Here is a 21557-nt window from a genome sequence, read left to right on the forward strand (position 1 = left end):
CCTCTCTTTAACTTCAGCTTTTTCACAGATGGCATCAAGTTAGCTTCCAAAATTTGCTGGAATCTTATTGAATCCATTTTTCCTTCTACTCATGAAATGTTCCCTGTGCCACTGGCTGCAATACAACCCCAAAGCATGATTGATCCACCCCCATGCTTAACAGTTGGACAGAGGTTCTTTTCATTAAATTCTGCGCCCTTCCTTCTCCAAACGTACCTTTGCTCATTCCGGCCAAAAAGTTATATTTTAACCTCATCGGTCCACAGAACTTTATTCCAAAATGCATCAGGCTTGTCTATATGTTCATTTGCAAACTTCAAACGCTGATTTTTGTGGTGAGGACGTAGAAGAGGTTTTCTTCTGATGACTCTTCCATGAAGACCATATTTGTACAAGTATCTCTTTATAGTGGAATAGTGTACCACAACTCCAGTGTCTGCCAGATCTTCCTGGAGGGATCGTGCAGTCAAACGTGGATTTTGACTTGCTTTTCTCACAATCCTGCAAGCTGTTCTGTCTGATATTTTTCTTGGTCTTCCAGATCTTGCTTTAACTTCCACTGTTCCTGATGACTGCCATTTCTTAATTACATTCCGAACAGAGGATATGGGCATCTGATAACGCTTTCCTATATTCTTATAGCCTTCTCCTGCTTTGTAGGCATCAACTATTCTCAGTTTCAGTGTTCTACACAACTGCTTAGAGGAACCCATGGTGCTGATTGTTGGAGCAAGGTCAGATGAGTCTGGGCTTTTAAAACCTTTGAGATTGACATCACCTGGTCTTTCCAGACGATGATTGAGAACAATCCATGACACTGCCAGGTCTCAGCTGTCCAAAGGGGGCAGTACAAGGTATTAACTCTGCAGGGTGCCCAAACTTTTGCAGACACCATTTTTTTGTTTTTTGTTCTTTTGAAAGTGTAAATGATGGAAATAAAATCAAACTTTTTTTGACATGTTATAAGAATGTTTAATCTGTAATTTGATGCCTTTTGGAGATTTTTCCATCTTTCCTTGGCTTCTTTTTGCACATTAAAATGAATTTTTGCCTGGGGTGCCCAAACTTTCAAACCCCACTGTAGATTGTAAGCTTGCAAGCAGGGCCCTCTTACCTTTTTGTCTGTCTGTTATTACCTAGTCTTGTTTTATTAGTGTTTTGTTTCCAATTGTAAAGCGAAACAGAATATGTCAGCACTATATAAGTAACTGTTAATAAGAGCCTTATTTATCTGTAAACATGTATTAACATATGAAAGTTGTGAGACGGTTCTCTCTGCCAAGTCTTTTTATATTATAGTGGCAAAAACATTTCTGCTGCAAAAATACCTATTATGGTGGGTTATTGGGCCTCTCACTATGTGCTAAAACCCTGCCTAGCCAGTGATAGCTATTGCCAGATATCACTAGCAGTTGGCAAAGTATAGGGATACCTGTTTATCAAGGATCTCAGGGTTACAATATCTGCAGAGGAAAAAGAGCTAATTATTTAAAGCATTTTTTTTTCCAAAGACATTTAGAGATCTTGATACAAATTTGGGCCTGTAATTTATGTAGAATAGCTGTAAAGAGAAGGACACATGAGGTACTGTAGATATAGTAAATATATTTTTGACTTGGCAATATTTGTAACCAGAGCAAACCAAAGATTATAATATAAATGAAGGTTTACGGTGTCATACAACATGAGCCATAGACCACAATGGCAAAGACCTTGATTGTCTAATTGTTGTATAAAACAGTACAATATTTCTATACGTTTGCTAGACAATACAGTTTGCATACATACTGGACATTGGGAAACTTTTATAAAAATTTAAAAAGTACCAATAATTTTCCATGTTTGCTATATAAAAGCTGTATTGGCCAGACATCCCAAAGTGTGCCTAAACTTTTATTACAACAGGTCTGGAATCAATTTAGCAAATAATATATTTGTTACAGGAATTATTGCATAATTTCTTAGGCCATAATTAATTAGTTTCTAAATTAATATACATAAGATATAAAGATAATTGAAATCATAAACTTCCCATGAGTAAATGTTGGCTTCATATCCAAAGCACATAAGCCCTTGCTACATTAACGTGTCAACATTATGCATGTTGATGGCGAGGATGTTGACCATGCTATCTAGCCCTAACCGCCGCCTAGCCCTTACCACAGCCTAACCCTAACAGCATCCTAACCCTAACCGCAGCCTAGCTCTTACTGCAGCCGAACCCTTACCGCAGCCTAGGCCTTAGTGCAGCCTTACCTGAACTGCAGCCTAACTTTAACTGCAGCCTAACCCTTACCGCAGCCTAACCCTAACCGCAGCCTAGCACTTAGCGCAGCCTTACCCTAACCACAGCCTAACTCTAACCACAGCCTAACCCATACCACAGCCTAGCCCTTACCGCATCCTAGCCTTAACTGCAGCCTAACCATAGCCTAACTCTAACCGCAGCTTACCCCTAACCACAGCCTAACCCTAACCATAACCCTGCAGCCCTTACTGCAGCCTAACCCTAAAACTGCTGCCTAACTCTAACTGCAGCCTAACCCATAGCGCAGCCTAACCCGAACCATAACCCCGCAGCCCAGCCCTTACCGCAGCCTAACCCTAACTGCAGCCTAACCCATAGCGCAGCCTAGCCCTTACCACAGCTTAACCCTAACCACAGCCTAGCCCTTACCACAGCCTAGCCCTAACTGCAGCCTAACCCTAACTGCAGCCTAACCCTAACCGCAGCCTAACCCTAACCGCAGCCTAACCGCAGCCTAACTCTAACTATGGCCTAACCCTATCTGCAACCTAACCCATAACACAACCTAACTCTTACCGCAACCTAGGCCTTACCACAGCCTAACCCTAACTGCAGCCTAACCCTTGGTGCAGCCTAACCCTAAGCACACCCTTACCCTAACCACAGCCTAACCCTTAGCGCCACCTTACTCTAACCGCAGCATAATCCTTATTGCAGCCTAATCCTAACCGCAGTCTAACCCTAACAGCACCCTAACCCTTACTGCACTATAACTCTTACTGCAGACTAACACTAACCGGAGTCTAGCCCCAACACTGATGTGTGCATAATATATGCATGCATAATGTTGACATTTTGAAAAGGTCTTCAGATTTTTCATTTCGACATATTGAATGTCGAAATGTTGCATGTTGACATGATGAACATGTCAACTTAGCAAATTAGGTTGTTGACATTGTGAATGACAAAATTCAGAAAGATTTGACATTACAGTGTCAACTTTCTGAATGCCGGCAATATTAGTACATAACTAGGACTTTCCTACAAGTTTGCACATGATTGGTGCATAGAAAAAAATAAAATTTACTCTGAAGTTCCTGGGAAATTTGCCTTTTGCACACTTCTCATTATGCTTGTCCTCCATAGGCATCCCACTGGTTTATGCTGTATAATAATGCCAAATGTCTTTATCTGACCACAGTGAAATGTAGAAAGTGTTAAAGCTGCGAAATACAAAGCGTTTTCATTGCAGAGCTTAGTTTGTACTGGTGTTTTATATCAGCCAAATGTATGCATGTACTTTAAGATAAGCATATTATGTCTGCATAGATAAAATGATTCCATCTTATTTAATAATATATGTATAAAAGATGTTTATAATTCAAGGCACAGGTCAAACTGCAACATCTCTTTTACCCATATCATGGTTAAGCAGGTAGTAGCATTGTGACTACATACTGTAGTTCTCTTCCATCTCCAGTGTTCAGAGCGAAACCTGTTTACACCAAGCTGGATGGGCAAGCTGTAAGACTACTTTTATCACTGCCGACCAGTGTTGCTGGGGAGCTCAGCATCACACACTGCCCCAGTGACATTTTAATTAAAAACCACTTACAACAAAATATAAAATAGAGGTATACGGTATCACATATAACATAGTCTTCAATTAAAAAGCATATATGTATTTTTCCCTATTAGAAAAGCAAACCTATAATGGTTCATATATGTGGAGAGGTCCAAGGATAGCCCTTCAGTCACTATAAAACATCTGTCAGATTGGAATAAAATTCTGGGGGTCATACTGGGTAACCCTTCTTCTTTGGAATACAATGGCTGCCACCATGGGCGTAATTATAGTGGATGCAAGGGATGCCATTGCTATGGAGCCCAGAGGCTTAGGGGGGCCTGGACCCAGCTCATAAAGTTGCATATCAATTTCCTGGATTTGCATGCTGTGTAATTGGATCTGATCCATTGCCCAGTCTGCTTTGTGTTTTAGTGAGAGGAGTGTGTAGTGGATGTAAAGGGGGCACTGTAAAATTTCATAATCTGATTTGTTGATTGTAATATGGAGGGCACTATAATGTTACATAATAAGAACTGAGGTACTTCAATGTAGCACAAGCCGAAATGGAGGCACTATAGTGTGGCATAATATGACCTGGGGCACTGTAACATGGCATAATTTGAAGTGGATAGAACTCTAATGTGGCACAGCATAAACAATGGGCACTGTATTGTGGCATAATATGAACTGGGGACACTGTATGTCATAATGTGAATTGGGAATACTGTATGCATAATGTGTACTGGCAGTCCTACAATGTGACATCATGTTGACTAGGGAATTAAGATGGTTCATGAAATAAACCAGGGCACTACTATCATTCATAAAATTAACTAGGGCACTATTATGGGGCACAGCATTAATAAATGTTGCGGAGAGGTGCGTCTCAAAAAGCATTGAATATGGGGCCCATAAAATTCTGGTTATGCCCATGGCTGCCACGTATACCTATTACTGTACCTCATTCTCAGAAATAACATAAGTTGCCCCCCCCCCCAAAAAAAAAAAAAAAAAGTGCATTGTCTTTCCAGGGCTTCTTAGAAACATCTACGGTAATTGTAGTTACTGTAAAACCAAAATGATTGCTAATACCGTCACATTTTCAAATAAAATTAAACAGCCACACTTCAGTATTAAATCAGGCTGTTTGATTATTGTGACTGATTTTAAGTTGATATTTAAAAGATGTTAACTGCATTATATTGTTAGAATGCATCAAAGAATGGGCCACATAATATCATGAGCTTACAGTCATTTTTCTTTTAACCTTTTTCCTTAGTTGTAAACAAAATTAATTCTTAGCTATACAATTTTTTAAAGGTTTAGATGGTTTCTACTGTATATAGAAAAAAAATGCATTTAAGTCATAATATAAATAATGATACATCGGCAAAAAGAAAAAATGTTAATAGAAAAATGAGTCATCTCAAGCACAATACAACTTACCTAGTACTGGTTGTGATTTCTGATCCCTGAAAGTCAAATTACATAAATGTATAGTAAGCAGAACAGAAAATGAACTGGTATTCATGTCCTATGAAATTACACAAACGTTTGCATTAAAAATATAGCTGTCAAGTGTGGTTATTAAGTGCTTGCCGTTCTACACACCTGAGCTCACCATGCTTTGTATACTAAACATTACATGCAATTTATCTTCCTGAATTTGCTCCCTTAAATAATAAGAAAGGAAATTGCTGATATGACTGTTTACAAAGACTACATAAACGATATTTTCAGAGAATAAATGATTTCTATGCTAAAATTGATAAAATAGCGTAATCAGCAGTGTCTCTTATGTTTTGTAGTCAGAGCTACCTACAAGCAGCAAGTGAGATGCCAGCAGGACATGTTCTGGAGGCTTCAGTGAACTACAACTCCCCGAAATTTCGCTCCCGGAACCAGAGCTACATGAGAGCAGTGAGCACGCTCAGTCAGGCCAGCTGTGTCAGTCAGGTTAGAACTTAGGCCTTTATCAGATTGCCTCCACTCCTCTGTGTTTATTCACTTCTCTGTAACAGTGATTTCCTAACTCCCTTGAATTCTCTAATCAAGAAATGATTATATGATTCTGCTAGCAAATATCAAGCTAAGGCAAAGAATGGAGTAAGAAGAGACGGGTAACTGTTTTTAATTTACCAAATCTTCTTTTTGTAACACAGTTGGCAGGTAAATAATTCTGTGATTTTTTCCATGTTCTACCCAGTGCTATTAAAGCTGAGAAAGCAAGATGTGTGCAACAATACAAATTATCTGTGTGTTTGTCTTCAGTTACACTATAGTTGTTAGTCACTTAATAGCATGATCTTGAACATGCTAGGTAAAACTACAGAAAATCACAGTGGGTCTGATTCTGATGTGGAAGCAAATGGAAAAATAAGCAAGTAACTGTACTCCTGGGCCAAACCATGCTGCACTGTAGGTGGGGCTGATGTAACATGTGCAGAGTGATTTAGATTTGGGTGTGGTGTGTCTTGCAATATATATTGCAGTGAAAAATACAGTAAAGCTGACTAACATTTGTGGGCTACATGCAAAAGTAGCCAGTATTTACCCTACATGCAAATACTGTAACATCAATGTATTTGCTCCCCTTGCATTACAGCATAGTTTGTTCCAGATACAAAGTTATGTATATTTTTGCTTTACAGTACTTCCACATCAGAATCAGGCCCTGGGTACTGAGCCTATAACATTTGCATTATTTTCTTACCTGCTTTGGAAAAGTAGTTCGTTTCTCATCTAAAAACTATGGGGCAGATTTATTAAGCCTGGTGAAGTGATAAAGTGGAAGGTGATAACGCAGCAGCCAGGCAGCTCCTAAAGGGGGGTACACGCGGAGAGATCCGTGCTTAAAATCTAAGCAATCTTGCTAGATTGCTTAGATTTTAAGCACGGATCTGCCGTGTGTATGCCCTCCAGCGATAGCGATGCGCGGCCCCGCACATCGCTATCGCCGATGCTAGATTGAGCTGCATGCAGGCTCAATCTAGCGGGTCGCTCACTTCACCGTTGTGTGAAGTGAGCGGCCCCCCGTCGGCTTTCCCCCTCGCTCAGCACATCGCGATGTGCTGAGCGGGGTGAGAGATGTGTGCTGAGCGGTCTGTGTTAAGATCGTTCAGCACACATCTCTCCTGTGAGTACCCCCCTTAACTGTCATTTTTCAAACCCAGCCTGTAACTTGGAAGTTAGCAACTGATTGGCTGGTGTGTTATCACCTTCCACTTTATCACTTCACCAGGCTTAATAAATCTGCCCCTATATTTTAATATATAAAGATTAATAAAAATGTAATGTTGTCAAAACATAATTTAGTTTTTTTGATAAACATCTATTGTTTACTAATAAACTTAATAATCACTGGTAGAAGCATTGGGGCCCCCCACTTTCACACTGACCCCCCCTGCACACACAAACAGGCTTTTTACCTTGTATGGAGTATCTTCTCTTCTATCAGACTGTGAATGTGACACAGGGCTGTGACATCATAACCTAGGTAGTAGGTGCACACTCCCAGGCCATCACTAACAGTTAGAAGCAGATGCTGGTAGCTTCCTACATCAGCAGCCAGCACTTAGTGTGGGGGAACCTCAAGGACTCTAGGAAAATAAACTCTCATTCATGTGTAAGGTACCTCCTAGAACATGACTTTAAGGTGACCGTTTCGATATGCCTACAGTAGCACCAGTCCTGAATATAAAGGTTACTGATGATTACACCATTAGTTTTATTCAGTACCTTACAGTTTCCCTTTTACAGATAGTTAGTTACCTTTCAATTTATAATAACCTTTACATTTTGTACTAACAGTTTGTTGATTGATTATATATTTTAATTTCTTTAAAATGTGTAGAACCCCATCAAATAATGATCATTATTACAGCAGAGTTGTAGACTGGGTAGCACTCCTTCCCTCATCAATCCTGTTTTCTCTGATACCTGCCTCTTGACACACTCATCCATGTGTTACAGTGCATCTCTATGCCCCAAAATTAGATCTGTCCGTACTTGCTGAAAATGGACAGCCTTTAGCTTTTTGCTTCCAGTTGTGTTTGCCGCTTCCACCTCCCCCCCAAAGTGTGATATATTTAATAGGAATATTGCATAACTGCACTCTCTGTTTCGTTTTAGAAGCTTATTTTGTATTCTATTTCCAGGTTATTAATGTTTGCTTTTGTCTGCTCATGTGGCAAATCACACAGTCACCTGGACCGAGCTATGAGATAATGGAATGTGAATGATCCTGCATTTCTATCTTAAGCATTATATTTATTGTCATTCTATTTGGCAGTGTGTTGTACACCATAACCAATTTATCTAAAATTACTGATTTATACTACATACCTTCCTGAAAGAAACAGCTATGTATAACAGCTATGTATAACATTCTAGCGAGGGGCACAACATTGAGTTTCAGTTCTGAAAGCCCAAACAATGCTTCACTGCGCATGCACACGGGAGCAGGTAAGGGGCCTCCATAGCAGATGGCCCAGCCTTGCCGTACAGACATACTACCCCCCCAGGCCCCAGCCACAAGGATTGCATCAAAGTTAGTTCCACCACTGATTCCAGCTACCTATGGGGGTCATTCCGAGTTGATCGTAGCTGTGCTAAATTTAGCACAGCTACGATCATCTTCCCTGACACGCGGGGGGACGCCCAGCACAGGGCTAGTCCATCCCGCATGTCAGTGCCCCCCCTCCCCGCAGAAGTGCAAAGGCATCGCACAGCGGAGATGCCTTTGCACTTCAAGAGTAGCTCCCGACCAGCGCAGCTTTAGCGTGTGGGCCGGGAGCTACTCATCGCTCCCCAGCCCGCAGCGGCTGCGTGTGACGTCACGTAGCCGCTGCGGCCCGCCCCCGGTTTGGTCTGGCCACGCCTGCGTTGGACGGACCGCGCCTATGAAACGGCGGCCAAACACCACCGTTCTGCCCCCCTCCCACCCAGTGACCGCCTCTGCCTGCCAATCAGGCAGAGGCGACCGTAGCGGCCCGACAGCCTTCAGCCGCCTGACATGCGCTGGCGCAGTTCTGACCCGATCGCACTGCTGCGATAAACTGCAGCGTGCAATCGGGTCAGAATGACCCCCTATGTACTGTACATCTCTTCTGTTTAATTTTCCATATCCATGTATATGTTCAAAGTTATTGCAGTACTATTTTATTGTTCTGTGATTTTCATTTTTGAGCATAGACTCATGCAAATGATAGAGGGTATGCATATTATAAGGATATGGCAGCATTCTAATAGTGTACAACTATATTAAACCTCTGCTGCTCAGAGTGGATAATAAAGGTAACCCCACATTCCATTTAATACGTCACTCTAAACAAAGTAGTTGTAGCCTAAATATCAGTGACATTTTGAACACTGTGTTGAAAGCATCTCAACAGACAAAACCATGGATGGCATCAATAGAAAATAGCAACGTAGCAGGAAGAGAGTTTAATGGTGCAGGGCTAGCAGGGAATAAAACCACATTGCATAGCCCCTATAAGTAGGGATTAACTATCTGCAATCTTCCCTCTAGACAACATAAAGAATGACTGTCTGCAGCACTACTGTTATACAGAAGCCCAAACACTGACTACTGTGTGTAATATGTAGACCTTTTCCAGAGGTTATATATTATAAATGCTAAATGATAGGGTATCCGGTCTCTAGGTCGACAGCAACTAGGTCAACAGTGTCTAGGTCGACCACTATTGGTCAACAGTAACTATGTCAACAGAGTTTCTAGGTTGACAGGGTCTCTAGGTCAACATGTTCTAAGTCGACAGGTCAAAAGGTCGACATGAGTTTTTCACATTTTTTTCCTTTTTTAACTTTTTCCTACTTTACGATCCACGTGCACGATTAGGAACGGCAACCTGTGCCAAGCGCAGCGGTAGCAGAGCGAGGCACCTAGCCCGAGGCATGGCAATTGAAACGAGCCATGCAAGGTGACACAGTGCACTAATTGGGGTTCCCGGTCACTGTACGGTGAAAACGACACAAAGCCCCCCCCCCCAAAAAAAAACAACTCATGTTGAACCTTTGACCTGTCGACCTAGACCATGTTGACCTAGAGTCCCTGTCGACCTGGAAACCCTGTCGACCTAGTTACTGTCGACCAATAGTGGTCGACCTAGTTACTGTCGACTTTGCATACCACACCCAAATGATAGATGTTTGGATTTCCCTCTGTTGAAATCTTGCACTTACCATTGTATATCATTATATTTGATGATTTTGGTCGAAAATGTTTCGAATCAAACAATAAACATGACTACTGGATGTAATCTAGCCTAACCAAGAAATCATTTCCTTTGGGTTCATAAACGAACACCAGTAGCTTTCTTCCAATAGGTCTCCCTCATTTTCATTAAGAGTTGATTCACATGGATACAGACAGACCACATAATAAATACACTATATAAATCATGGAGTTAAACCTTTTATTCCTTCACTAGTTTTGGATACTACTGGCCAGTCTGGTAGTGAACAGAGAAATGCATATTACTTTTCAATACGCTGTTTGTTTATACATTTTAATTATTATATTTAAAAATATAAAGTAGACTCAGATAATCTTGAAAGCTTTAAATTTTAATTGTAAAAAATATGATTTGAAGTTTTCTTTTTAATGTTACCAGGGTAACTGAAGTGAACCTGCGGGGACGATGGAATTTCTTGATGGGATTGTACATGGTAATTCCATTAAGATCTCAGTGAAATCTAACAAGAGAATGTTTTCTTCTTTTTTGCAGGATTTCCTCATTGAAAGTCTGCAAGAATGCTTTACCTCAAAGGATTATCCTGAGATCAAGGTGGCAGTACCCTGTATATTCCCAGGCTAGGAGAAGTCTTTAATTCACTGTTTTCAAATCTAGAATATCACCTGTGTTCATTTTCGACAGCTGTGATGACCTTATTTCACTGCTGCCTGAAAGCAAAGTAGCCTATTGCGCATATCCCAAAGGCAATGGCTATTTGTGTCATACAAAAATACACTACAAATTCTGATCAATGCAACTGGAACAAGCAAAGCCATTATACTGTTTGCTATACAATAATCTAACTTGTAATATATAATTAATCTTCGAACTTCCATGCCAATTTGAGACTCATTTTGAGGTGGACTGGTTTGTATCCAGAGCACAGCATAAAATACAAATAGCTTATGATACAGTACATGCAATTGAAAAGAAATGCTGTAATGTGCATAAGGAGACGTGGTAAGCATATCATGATGCATCAGCATATTCAATACACCAATCATCATCAGAAACTTGATGAATAGTGTTTTAGTGTAAAAAGAGATGTTTTAAAAATAATCTTTTAAAAAAAAAGTGCTTCCTACTCGGTTCTGAGCGAGACAAACAGTCTGGGTCCCTCACCTACTACAAAGGCCGCAGCCAGCTATTTTCTAAGGCATGCTGGACAGATCACACATTCTGTGTTTCCTTAACCAAGTCCCTAATGAAATCTCCCTGAAAGCACAGGGGCTCCTTGCAACACACCTCCTGGTGGATGAAGACCCTGGCATTTCTTGTAGAACTAATTCCAGAGCCATAGTTATGCTGGCACTACAGGTCCCACCGGGACATGTACTATATAAAAAGAATAACAAACATCATGAAAAACCATGAAAAAATATGAAACTTTAAAAGATTTATTAAAAAATGTAATTGTCTGACCTTTTCTCCTGCTTTTAATCCATAAAATAGATAACCATATAGATGATGCCTACTTCTCCTGAGGAGCCTGTTGCGAATGACAGGCCCGGAGACTTGTCACCAACTAACCAATGTTATGCTGCTTCACTCTTATTGGTCAGAACATGACAAAGCTGCTGTGATTGGTTAGTAGTGGCTAGATCCACCAAAGTAAATTTAGACCTATACTGAACAGGCTGAATCTGTGTCACATCATGACTGGAGGTCACACACTGCAAGTCTTCCACTTATCATGTGACCATTAGCCTGGTGAGAATTGTGGGGGTTTTTACATACTGATCATTGTCATGGATCTTTGTTTCTGGAGCAGAGAGCCTGCAACAGGTACACCTCCTGAAAAACATATCTGTGGCTGTATCCAACTCTAACAAGAGAACAATTACGTGAGCACATCTTTCTGTTCTTGGCCTACTTATTCACCTCCCTTGCCTCCCATGTCCCAGATGTACAGCGGCGCCTAGCAGGGATACACAAAAGTTTAATAAAGATCCAGGGATGCACATGTTTTGTGTGCAGAATGAAAAGCTAGTTTGTAAAATATACTTATAAAGTATTATGTTACTAAATAATATAGCTTGTGTCCATCTCTAAATGAGGTTCTATATATTTAAGAAATATTCACACTTTATTATATAATGAATATTTTTATTAAACTTTTTTACAGCAAATAGCAAATAATTTTAAATTGAAGTAAAACGGTATATGTGCTGCTATCGTCATCTATTCTGGCTAGTTTGAAACTGGAGTAACAGTCGCTGGCAAAGGAGTGACTAAATAATTTACCGTCAAACAATAATATGCTCCTTTCTATGGCAGTGACCACCCCTTCAAGCCTGCTGCTGATAGCTGTTAAACCCATAGTCAGTAAAGAGAACACTAGCTGTTTGCATTGGCAGAATTTTGTGTATGAAGTACTGTATGGATCACGGCCAAACTCCAATCACATCGTACATCTCTTCCTTGTCATTTACATTCATTGTATTGCACTGACACTAAACCTTATTCATGTTTGTCTTTTTATGCAATTATTAAATGTGTAAGATATTTTTGTAGCCTTCAAAACTGCCCTTTCCAGGAAGTTTTCAACAGTTGGTCAGGGCAGTAATAATACAAGTTGTTTACTGTAATATACTTGATAATTAATAAAAGGAAACAACGGAGGTAATTTACTACATATGTGTGCAAATGTGTAGTACCTCAACAGAAGTACTGTACCTGATTTGTTTCTGTATCTTTCTGACTATTTGCATTTTGATAGTAAATTTCCTCTAATGTTTTTCTCATTTGGTAACGTAAGAATTCTTCTTCTCTGGGAGTGATATGACATAGCAACTGCCATCTTGGGTACTCTGAAGGAATGAAGAAGGGAATAGCCTCACAATGTAATTATATCTCTCTATTAGGTCAAAATTCCATAGCATCCACAATAAATAAAATGGCAGCTTTAAAGAAAGTCTAGACTGGTATGCCCTGAATAATGGCAAGCTGCCTTTGCGAGACTCAGAGCATCATTTGCATTAAATTGTTTATTGATCAGTTATCTCTATTCCCTTCTTCTGTTATAGACTATGAAATCATACCAGACACATTTGTTCTACTTATTTCTCTTTTTAGCACAGAGACTAAAGAATTAGTTTTCTAGTTTCTTGCATGGTTACTTTTGAAGCACCATAAATGACTGTTGTAGATGACAGATGTTATTATTAGTGGTTGCAGTGTAACCTATATTTTAATATTACATTTGCTAAATGTTACAATGTTACAATAGATATTTACTGTTAGTATTAACAATTAATAATAATACAAATTTTAAACCCTGACAAAAATATTTCTAATAAAAGTGAGTTTTACACATATTCATTTTTGGACAATTTTATATAAATATATATTATTCTAAAAAAGCTAAATATAAAAATACTGGTTGTGGATTTATTTCAGGGGATCTTTTTATCGATTGAATATTCCTAGAGATAATTGCAACGGTATTGATTGTCAGGCAACTCCCATCTTCTCATCAGCATTCAGCATACTGAGAAATCTGTCCCAACATCAAGGTCTCCCGTTTCTCTAGTGATAATACATTTCCTCACTTCTTTCATTCTTCTTTAATTAGACCATATTTTCTCACCATGTTCCTTAGATACACAGTGTTTTATGCCGTAATTGGAATTATTGCTCCTTACTATGATTTGCAGTACCAACTCCATGTGTCCTCTTCTTCTAGATGAGTGAAACAGAAATTAATGGGCAATATGAGTCAGTGTGTGAGTCAGTTTTCAGTGAAGTTGACTCCCATGCAATTGATGCTTTAGACCTCCCGGGATGTTTCCGGACTAGGAGCCACAGTTATTTAAGAGCCATCCAGGCCGGCTATTCCCAGGATGATGATTGTGTTCCTCTAATTACATCTTCCAATGCCACTTCCACAACCAGGTCAACAGCAGGTAAAGGATGTGTAATATTCATATTATATAAGGCATATTAACATATATATCACTTGAAGAATAATATGTATTTATTTGCCATATTATAGAATGGTGGCAGGCAATGTTAATATAACAAAAAAGAAAACTCTTTTCACTGGAATTTCATACAGTACCTATGTTCTTCAGTATGAAGATACAGTACGGTATATTAGCAAAGAGTCTCTGGTAAAGCTCAGCAAGTACATAAAGTCCAAAGTCCTTGCACTGTCTGCTGAAGTTACTCAGCCCTTGGGTTCTACAACTGTAGGTTGACATCCACTCAATACATGTTCTCCAGAGGTAATTAGAAATATATGCAAAATAAATTTATGGGTTTTGAGGTTGGTTCTGAAATTAAGGAATTCTCTTAGCACGTTGTGAAACGGAACATTGCCACAAATTCAACTGTAACTCTATTTCTTCACAGCAAGCCTGGGGGTTTTAAGTGTTACTAGATCCATGCTTGTTAATATATGAGACCTGGTGAATATATACCTATCTGGCATATCACTGCTCAGACTTGGCAGGGATAAAAAAAAAAAAGCCATCTTTAAGCTATATAAATTTATCGGAGCAGAGTCAACTTCAGGTTAGGAAAGGTTTATATCAATAATCATTTTATCTGAGGGGCCAGGTAAGCTAATCAGGTTATTGTTGTTGTTGTTATTATTATTATTATTATTATATATTATTACAAGTAATGGTAAAGTATGTATTCACTTGTAAATAATATCTGTAGTAGCAGTGAGTTCTGATATATTACAGTAATTCTATATTCATTAGGAAAACTTGTGTAAGGAATAAGGCACTCCTTACTGTAAGCTTTTACTACTCATCACTCACATGGCATTTCTGAGCACTGTATAACACAGAACTGTTTAGTGACTTCTAATATCCATATAATTTACTGTAAGGAGTTCATTATCCTACAGTACAGTATATTTTTGTTGTTCAAAAAGGATAAGGATTTCTTTATCTAAGTTACAACAATGAAAACATAGAAGTAATAACAAGTTATTCTCCGTTACAATAATAACAAGAACAAAATAAATACTCAGCTGTTTACTCAGATGTTTTAAGGTCTGTCCCAGATAATGGGCATCGGTTATAAGTAATGAAAGCAAACACACAGGGTACTTAAAATGTGCGCAAGGCAGCTTTAACTAGTTTGATTCCCTAACGGGATGTCACCACACCCTACCAAAATAGTCGAAAACACACAAGGGAGGGCAATCTTTACCAGTATAAGCGCCATAATATAACATGAAAAGACATATATGGATTATACTTTCCTTATAACTGTAGGTGTCTGTCCTTCTATTTCTCTATTTATCCACTGGTTCAATTGTGTAATTCATTCTCAGCAGTTATGTGGAAACAGAAAAAATAGAAAAACAATGTGCGGTATTGTCTCATACAATCCTCCTTTTAATCGGGAAAGTCCTTATCCCATAGACATTGAAAATGAACAGGAAGAAAACTGGATATGCAGGTGAGGAGCGTACACCAACTCACAATAAACCCAAGTATGTGTGCACATAAAAGGTTTCTTTAGTCTTCTTCACCCATTTTGTGTATCTTACACCATAAAATATTAAATAGGAGTGTACCCAACTCACTTTAAGATATAAATAAGTGAAACATATAAAGGTATCTTTTCTCCTGGTGTAACAATTAACACGCGTACCACACTCACGAGAGAAACGGCAAAGACACTCCCATCTGGGTTTCTTTTAAATCCACAGTCGCTCTTATTTGAAGAACAGGCATGTAGTTCCAATAATCCCAAATGGATGAATAAAGTGCAAATGTGCCAACCAGTCCAAATATTTAAAAGGTTTATTGCACAAAAATTTCCATAGTTGGGATGTATACAGGCACAAAAATTATATACACATACATTAATAAAAAACAGTCTATTTCTAAAAAAATCTCATGAAAGTCAAAAGAAAATCCAAGAGAAAACTGCACAAACGCTGGAGTCCGGACTATCCACAGTGCAGATATCGGAAAAAATACCTTAATATTAGTTTCCTGAAGTAAAACGTGGTGTCACAGTGTCCAGTAGTTGTTGATGTGTTTTGGCTCTACAGGAGCATTCATCAAGACATGTGGGCACTGTGAAACCCCAGGCTATTTAACTAGGTCCTGGCCGATAAGCAGCACAGGAAGTGACATCATGCATGATCAATTTTTTCATAAATAAAACATTTAAAAATGATGAGAATGGTATTTAGTATAGGGACTATGGTTTTACATATTATTTCTTTATTTGAAATCCCAGTCAGGCCGCCAGACCGGAAGTAGGTGTGCCCCAAGGTCCGCTGTTTAGATGCACATAAAAGTTCCCACTTGGAACCATAATGGTTACCACATAAAGGATCCTTGTTGGCGGGGATGTTTTCACAGATGGCGCCACTTGTGTTCCACAGCGGTGCCACCTGTGTTCCACACCTCACTTCCGGGATGAGCCGGGGAAGTCCGCTGCGTTCCAGCGGATAATCTTCTGCGTTCCACTGATGTCCTCGGAAGTGATGTCTCTATTGCACAGGGATTTGGAGTGCTTGGTTGCTATGGCAACCCCGCATAGAATTTAACTTAGTTGTTCAACTCTGATGTAAAATTACAAGAACTACAAAATACAACAGTAAGTACACAGATACAGGACTCAATAACGACATATTTCTCACGGGGTACGGACCCCATCACCCCGAGGCCACCACCCCCGTGCCACCTGGGAACAGGTATCCACGCAGTGGTGGTCCCAGCGAGAGGAGACCACACACCATAGGCAATTGAAATAAAATACATATGTGGTAAATAAGCCTCTTTTTATTTTTCATGTATACTAGTCAATATGGCATGGACTACGGTTGGCCTCAGGGTGATAGGGTCCATACTCCGTGAGAAATACACTTCATGGATATCGTTATTGAGACCTGTATCTGTGCATTTACTGTTGAACAACTAAGTTATATTCTATGCGGGTTGTCACAGCAACAAAGCACTCCAAACCCCTGTGCAATAGAGACATCACTTCTGGTGACGACAGTGGAACGCAGAATATTAACTTGCTGGAATGCAGCAGACATCCCCTGACTTGTCCCGGAAGTGAGGTGTGGAACGCAGGCGGCTCCATCTGTGAAAACATCCCCGCCAACAAAGATCCTTTATGTGGTAACCATTATGGCTGCCTGACTGAGATTTCAAATAATGAAATAATATGTAAAACCATAGTCCCTATACTAAATACCATTCTCATAATTGGATTTTTATCCGCAGTGATGTAAATATGTGTAATGATTTTTTAAAATTTTTTTATGTTTTATTTACAAAAAAAAATGAATCATGCATGATGTCACTTCCTGTGCTGCTTATTGGCCAGGACCTTGTTAATTAGCATGGGGTTTAAGAGTGCCCACATGTCTTGAGGAATGCTCCTGTAGAGCCGAAAAGCGTCGACAACTACTGGGCACTGTGACACCACGTTTTACTTCAGGAGACTAATATTAAGGTATTTTTTCTGATATCTACACTGTGGATAGTCCGGACTCCAGCGTTTGTGCAATAGACTTTTTTATAAATAGACTGTTTTTTATTAATGTATGTGTATATATTTTTTGTGCCGTATACATCCCAACTATGGGAATTTTTGTGCAATAAACTTTTAAAATATGTGGACTGGTTGGCACATTTGCACTTTATTCATCCATTTGGGATTATTGGAACTACATGCCTGTTCTTCGAATAAGTGCGACTGTGGATTTAAAAGAAACCTAGATGGCAGTGTCTTTGCCGTTTCTCTCGTGAGTGTGGTACGCATGTTATTATTATTACACCAGCAGAAAAGATGCCTTTTTATGTTTCACTTATTTATACCTTAAAGTGAGTTGGGTACACTCCCATTTAATATTTTATGGTGTAAGATACACAAAAGGGGTAAAGAAGACTAAAGAAACCTTTTATGTACACACATACTTGCCTTTATTGTGAGTTGGTGTACGCTCCTCACCTGCATATCCAGTTTTCTTCCTGTTCATTTTCAATGTCTATGGGATACGGACTTTCCCGATTAAAAGGAGGATTGTATGAGACAATACCACACATTGTTTTTCTATTTTTTTCTGTTTCCACATAACTGCTGAGATTAAATTGATACAATTGAACCAGTGGATAAATAGAGAAACAGAAGGACAGACACCTACAGTTATAAGGAACGTATACTCCATATATGTCTTTTTATGTTATATTGTGGTGCTTATACTGGTAAATATTGCCTTCCCTTGTGTGTTATCGGTTATAAGTAGTTCAAAGAAATAAGATTCAGTTGTCTCCAGGGTCCCGTCTTATAACTCTGTCACAAGTTTAAAGCTGGAGTGGCTTTGTAGAAACTGAATTCCACTCCAGGCAGAACCAGCTTAAATCGGAACAGATTTGCTATGTGTAAACCTCTAGGCTTTATAGCACGCCATCAGGAACACTCTAACATTGTCTTGAGAACTCAAACAATTATGCTTAGAGATATTACTTTCAGTGTCTGGGAAACCAGGGGCAATAATCATTCACATAGGAAAATGTATCTTAAATCTGACAGATTCCCCTTCCACACACATAGGAACATAATATCCCAAATAAAGCTTACTAGACAGTTACCTTCTGAGATACTGATACAGGTCGGGTATCCGTTATCCGGACACCCATTAACCGAAATATTCCAAAAACCGGAATATTTCAGTACTGTAGTGACGTCATGACGCGACCGGCGTCATGACGTCACTGGAGTCTGCGGCCAATCACAGACAGGTGGGGGAGTGGCTTTGCAGCCATTCCCTCACCGCCGCTGACTCCCAGTACCCGCCGCTGACCCCTCGGACTCCCCCACTGATGCGCCAGATCCCCGGGACCCCTCACCGTCGTGCTGGGCTCACGGCAGTCCCCCCTGCCGACTCGCTGGACCCCCGAAACCCATACAGATAACAGGTAATCTGTTATCCGGAAAAATCCTATATCCGGAATGCTCCTGGTCCCGAGCATTCCGGATATGGGATACTCAACCTGTAATAGGAAAATATATTTATTATAATCAACCAGCCTAAAAGCTGTTTACACTCCCCATGTCTTTTCATATTGCGTCAAAGGTGAAAGACAGCTTGTTATTCAAAGTGGGGCTATATATCCAGCTGGTGCATGTCTGTCTGCAAAGCACTGATATCATATCAAAGTACACACCTGTAATATCTCAGCATAAGCAATAAAGTCATACATAAGCAAAATGGAATCATACAATGAGGGAGATTCAAATGTTTGAAAAGTCAGTTGGGAGTCTGTTTTTTCCTATCTAATATACAGGAAAAAACAGACACCAAGCTGACTTTTCAAACATTTGAATTCCACCCATAGAGTCAAGAAGCAGTTAAAAATATCACCCCATGTATAATTTGCAAGTCAGCAATGGCTACTTAGTGTTAAACCAAGTATATCCATGAGAGAGTTCTACATAATAACTAATGATTTTTATTGTGGGAGGAGAGAACAGTATTAACTCCTTTTGAGAAATAAAATGCCTTCCTCCAAAGCATTCCATGTAATAAATAAATTTGGCCACTGAACAGAAATTCAAGTATAGAAGCCCTTCATAATGGACATGATGTCCATAAGACCTTTATCCATTAAATATCAAATGCTAAGACTCAATATGTAATTAAGTTTCAAAAAAAGAAAATAGAAATTAGATTTTTCAACACTCATAAAAAATGTCATCCTTGGAACAAGAGAAACTGTATAGAATATATTTATAAGAAAACACTGAGTAGATAAACTTACAATTGATAAGATACTACTTAACTTGGGGCACATAGTCTAGTGGGGGTCAGGTCTTTACCAGAGACACATGTAAGGAGGCTTAGACTCAGCTGTTGACGTCCTGTGAGTCACAGCCCCCCAGGTAAGCATTGGACATGGCTGGTCAGGATTAGGTAGGACACTAGTAGGTGGACTAGAGTCCACAGGTGTGAGGAAGCAGACAAGAGATGAGGCAGGAGCGTAATCCAGAGACAGGAAAGGAGGCAGAGTTGGCATCATAAAGTGAAGTTCAGGCCAGGCAGCAAGCAGAAGGATATCCAGTAAACAGGCTGAGGTCCAAAGGCAGCAGGCAATCCAGCATGGTCAAACAGTCCAGGTCAATAACCGGTATCATGTAGAAGAAAGGTGTAGTATGTAATATCACCATTATTGTATTGAAGATGGAGTCTGTATTTATGTAATACTCACTCAATCATAGAGAAGTTGTGAGACTATTTTACCTACTGTGAAGGTCATTGCTGTGAAGCAATTATAGCTGCTCCATATGCAACACCCAGTTATGAACAACTGCCGCTGGAAGTGACCATGCTTTCCAATTGCATCTTTTTGAACACAGGCTGGAACTTTGCGATCCACTACTGGTCAACGATCACAATTATCTATAAGCACAGTACTCTAACATTCAGAATGTTAAACATGGCAATTGTTATCACAGAAATTTTTAACATTAGACATGTTTTCTGGTTTGATGCTTACCTGGACAAATGCTTTTTTTTTAATAACATTTTTTATTGACTCACAAAAATAATTCTGGCACAATTATATCAAGGTACAAAAATGCAGTGATAAACAATGATACAGGTGAGCAATTGGTTAGGTAATAGAAGACGTTAAAAAAAAAATACTCTCTACAACCTCAGTAGTTAATATAAATATGAGAACAATAGCATGTGTAATAGTAACCACTTCTTAAAAGGGAGCTCCACCATCCAGTGTAGCTAGTGTAGGTGGAAACATGTGGATTAATGAAAGCTATGTCTAAGAGAATATTTCAGGTCTGGAGAAAGTGTGTGCACATATGGCAACCAGGAATCAAATAACTTTTCAGCCAAGCCTTCTTAATTGATGGATGTGGCTGTCCAGTCCATATAGAATTAGTATGATGATCTGGGAGTAAGTAAGGAGAATGACGGGGTTGAGGGTTCAATCCATTGTGAGAGGATTGCTTTTCGGCTGCCTCTGCAGTCTTAGATAAGAGCAACTTATTGCCCTTGGATATAGCAAAGGAGAGCATCCCTGAAAAAGAACCCCAGAATACCCATTTGGGCAATAAAGATACATGTATATGAAGAACTTTTGCGATGTAGTGGTAAACCTGGGCCCAGTAATCTACTATCATAGGGCATAGTCAATGCCAGTGATATAATACCCCGTTTCCACCAAAATGTCAGGTCTCTCCTGGGATATCTTACCCAGCATTTTGCCCGATCGTACTTGGCTTAGACCCTGTTTCCACTGCACCCTCATCCTGGGTTTTTCCCTGGTCGCCTCTGTTTCCACTGAACCCGGGTAAGCCCAGCAAAAGTTGTGGTTGTCATTAAAAATGGCCATTATTCAGGCTCACTAAGATGAAGTCACAGAAAGGGAACAAAACGGAGGAGTGGAGACCAAAGCAGAACAAGTGTGAAAAAAGAAATAAAATTAAAATATGTTATTATAATGAAAATAAGTACAAATGTGCCTAAACAGCATTATGT

At 39.5% G+C, this 21557-nt stretch overlaps 1 protein-coding gene across 2 annotated transcripts in view; it reads left to right on the forward strand.

The window, feature by feature from the left end:
• DLGAP2 (DLG associated protein 2) overlaps window positions 1-21557 on the forward strand; it is an 802299-nt gene that overhangs the window by 588453 nt on the left and 192289 nt on the right. The window contains exons 6-8 of one of the 2 annotated variants that reach the window (XM_063916664.1): window positions 5624-5771; window positions 10565-10624; window positions 13758-13977. In XM_063916664.1, the coding sequence (XP_063772734.1) occupies window positions 5624-5771; window positions 10565-10624; window positions 13758-13977 (428 nt within the window). The remainder of the gene's footprint in view (window positions 1-5623; window positions 5772-10564; window positions 10625-13757; window positions 13978-21557) is intronic. The other variant, XM_063916665.1, reaches the window with a different exon arrangement.

Source organism: Pseudophryne corroboree, chromosome 4 (assembly GCF_028390025.1).
Source record: "Pseudophryne corroboree isolate aPseCor3 chromosome 4, aPseCor3.hap2, whole genome shotgun sequence".
Classification (NCBI taxonomy): Eukaryota; Metazoa; Chordata; class Amphibia; order Anura; family Myobatrachidae; genus Pseudophryne; species Pseudophryne corroboree.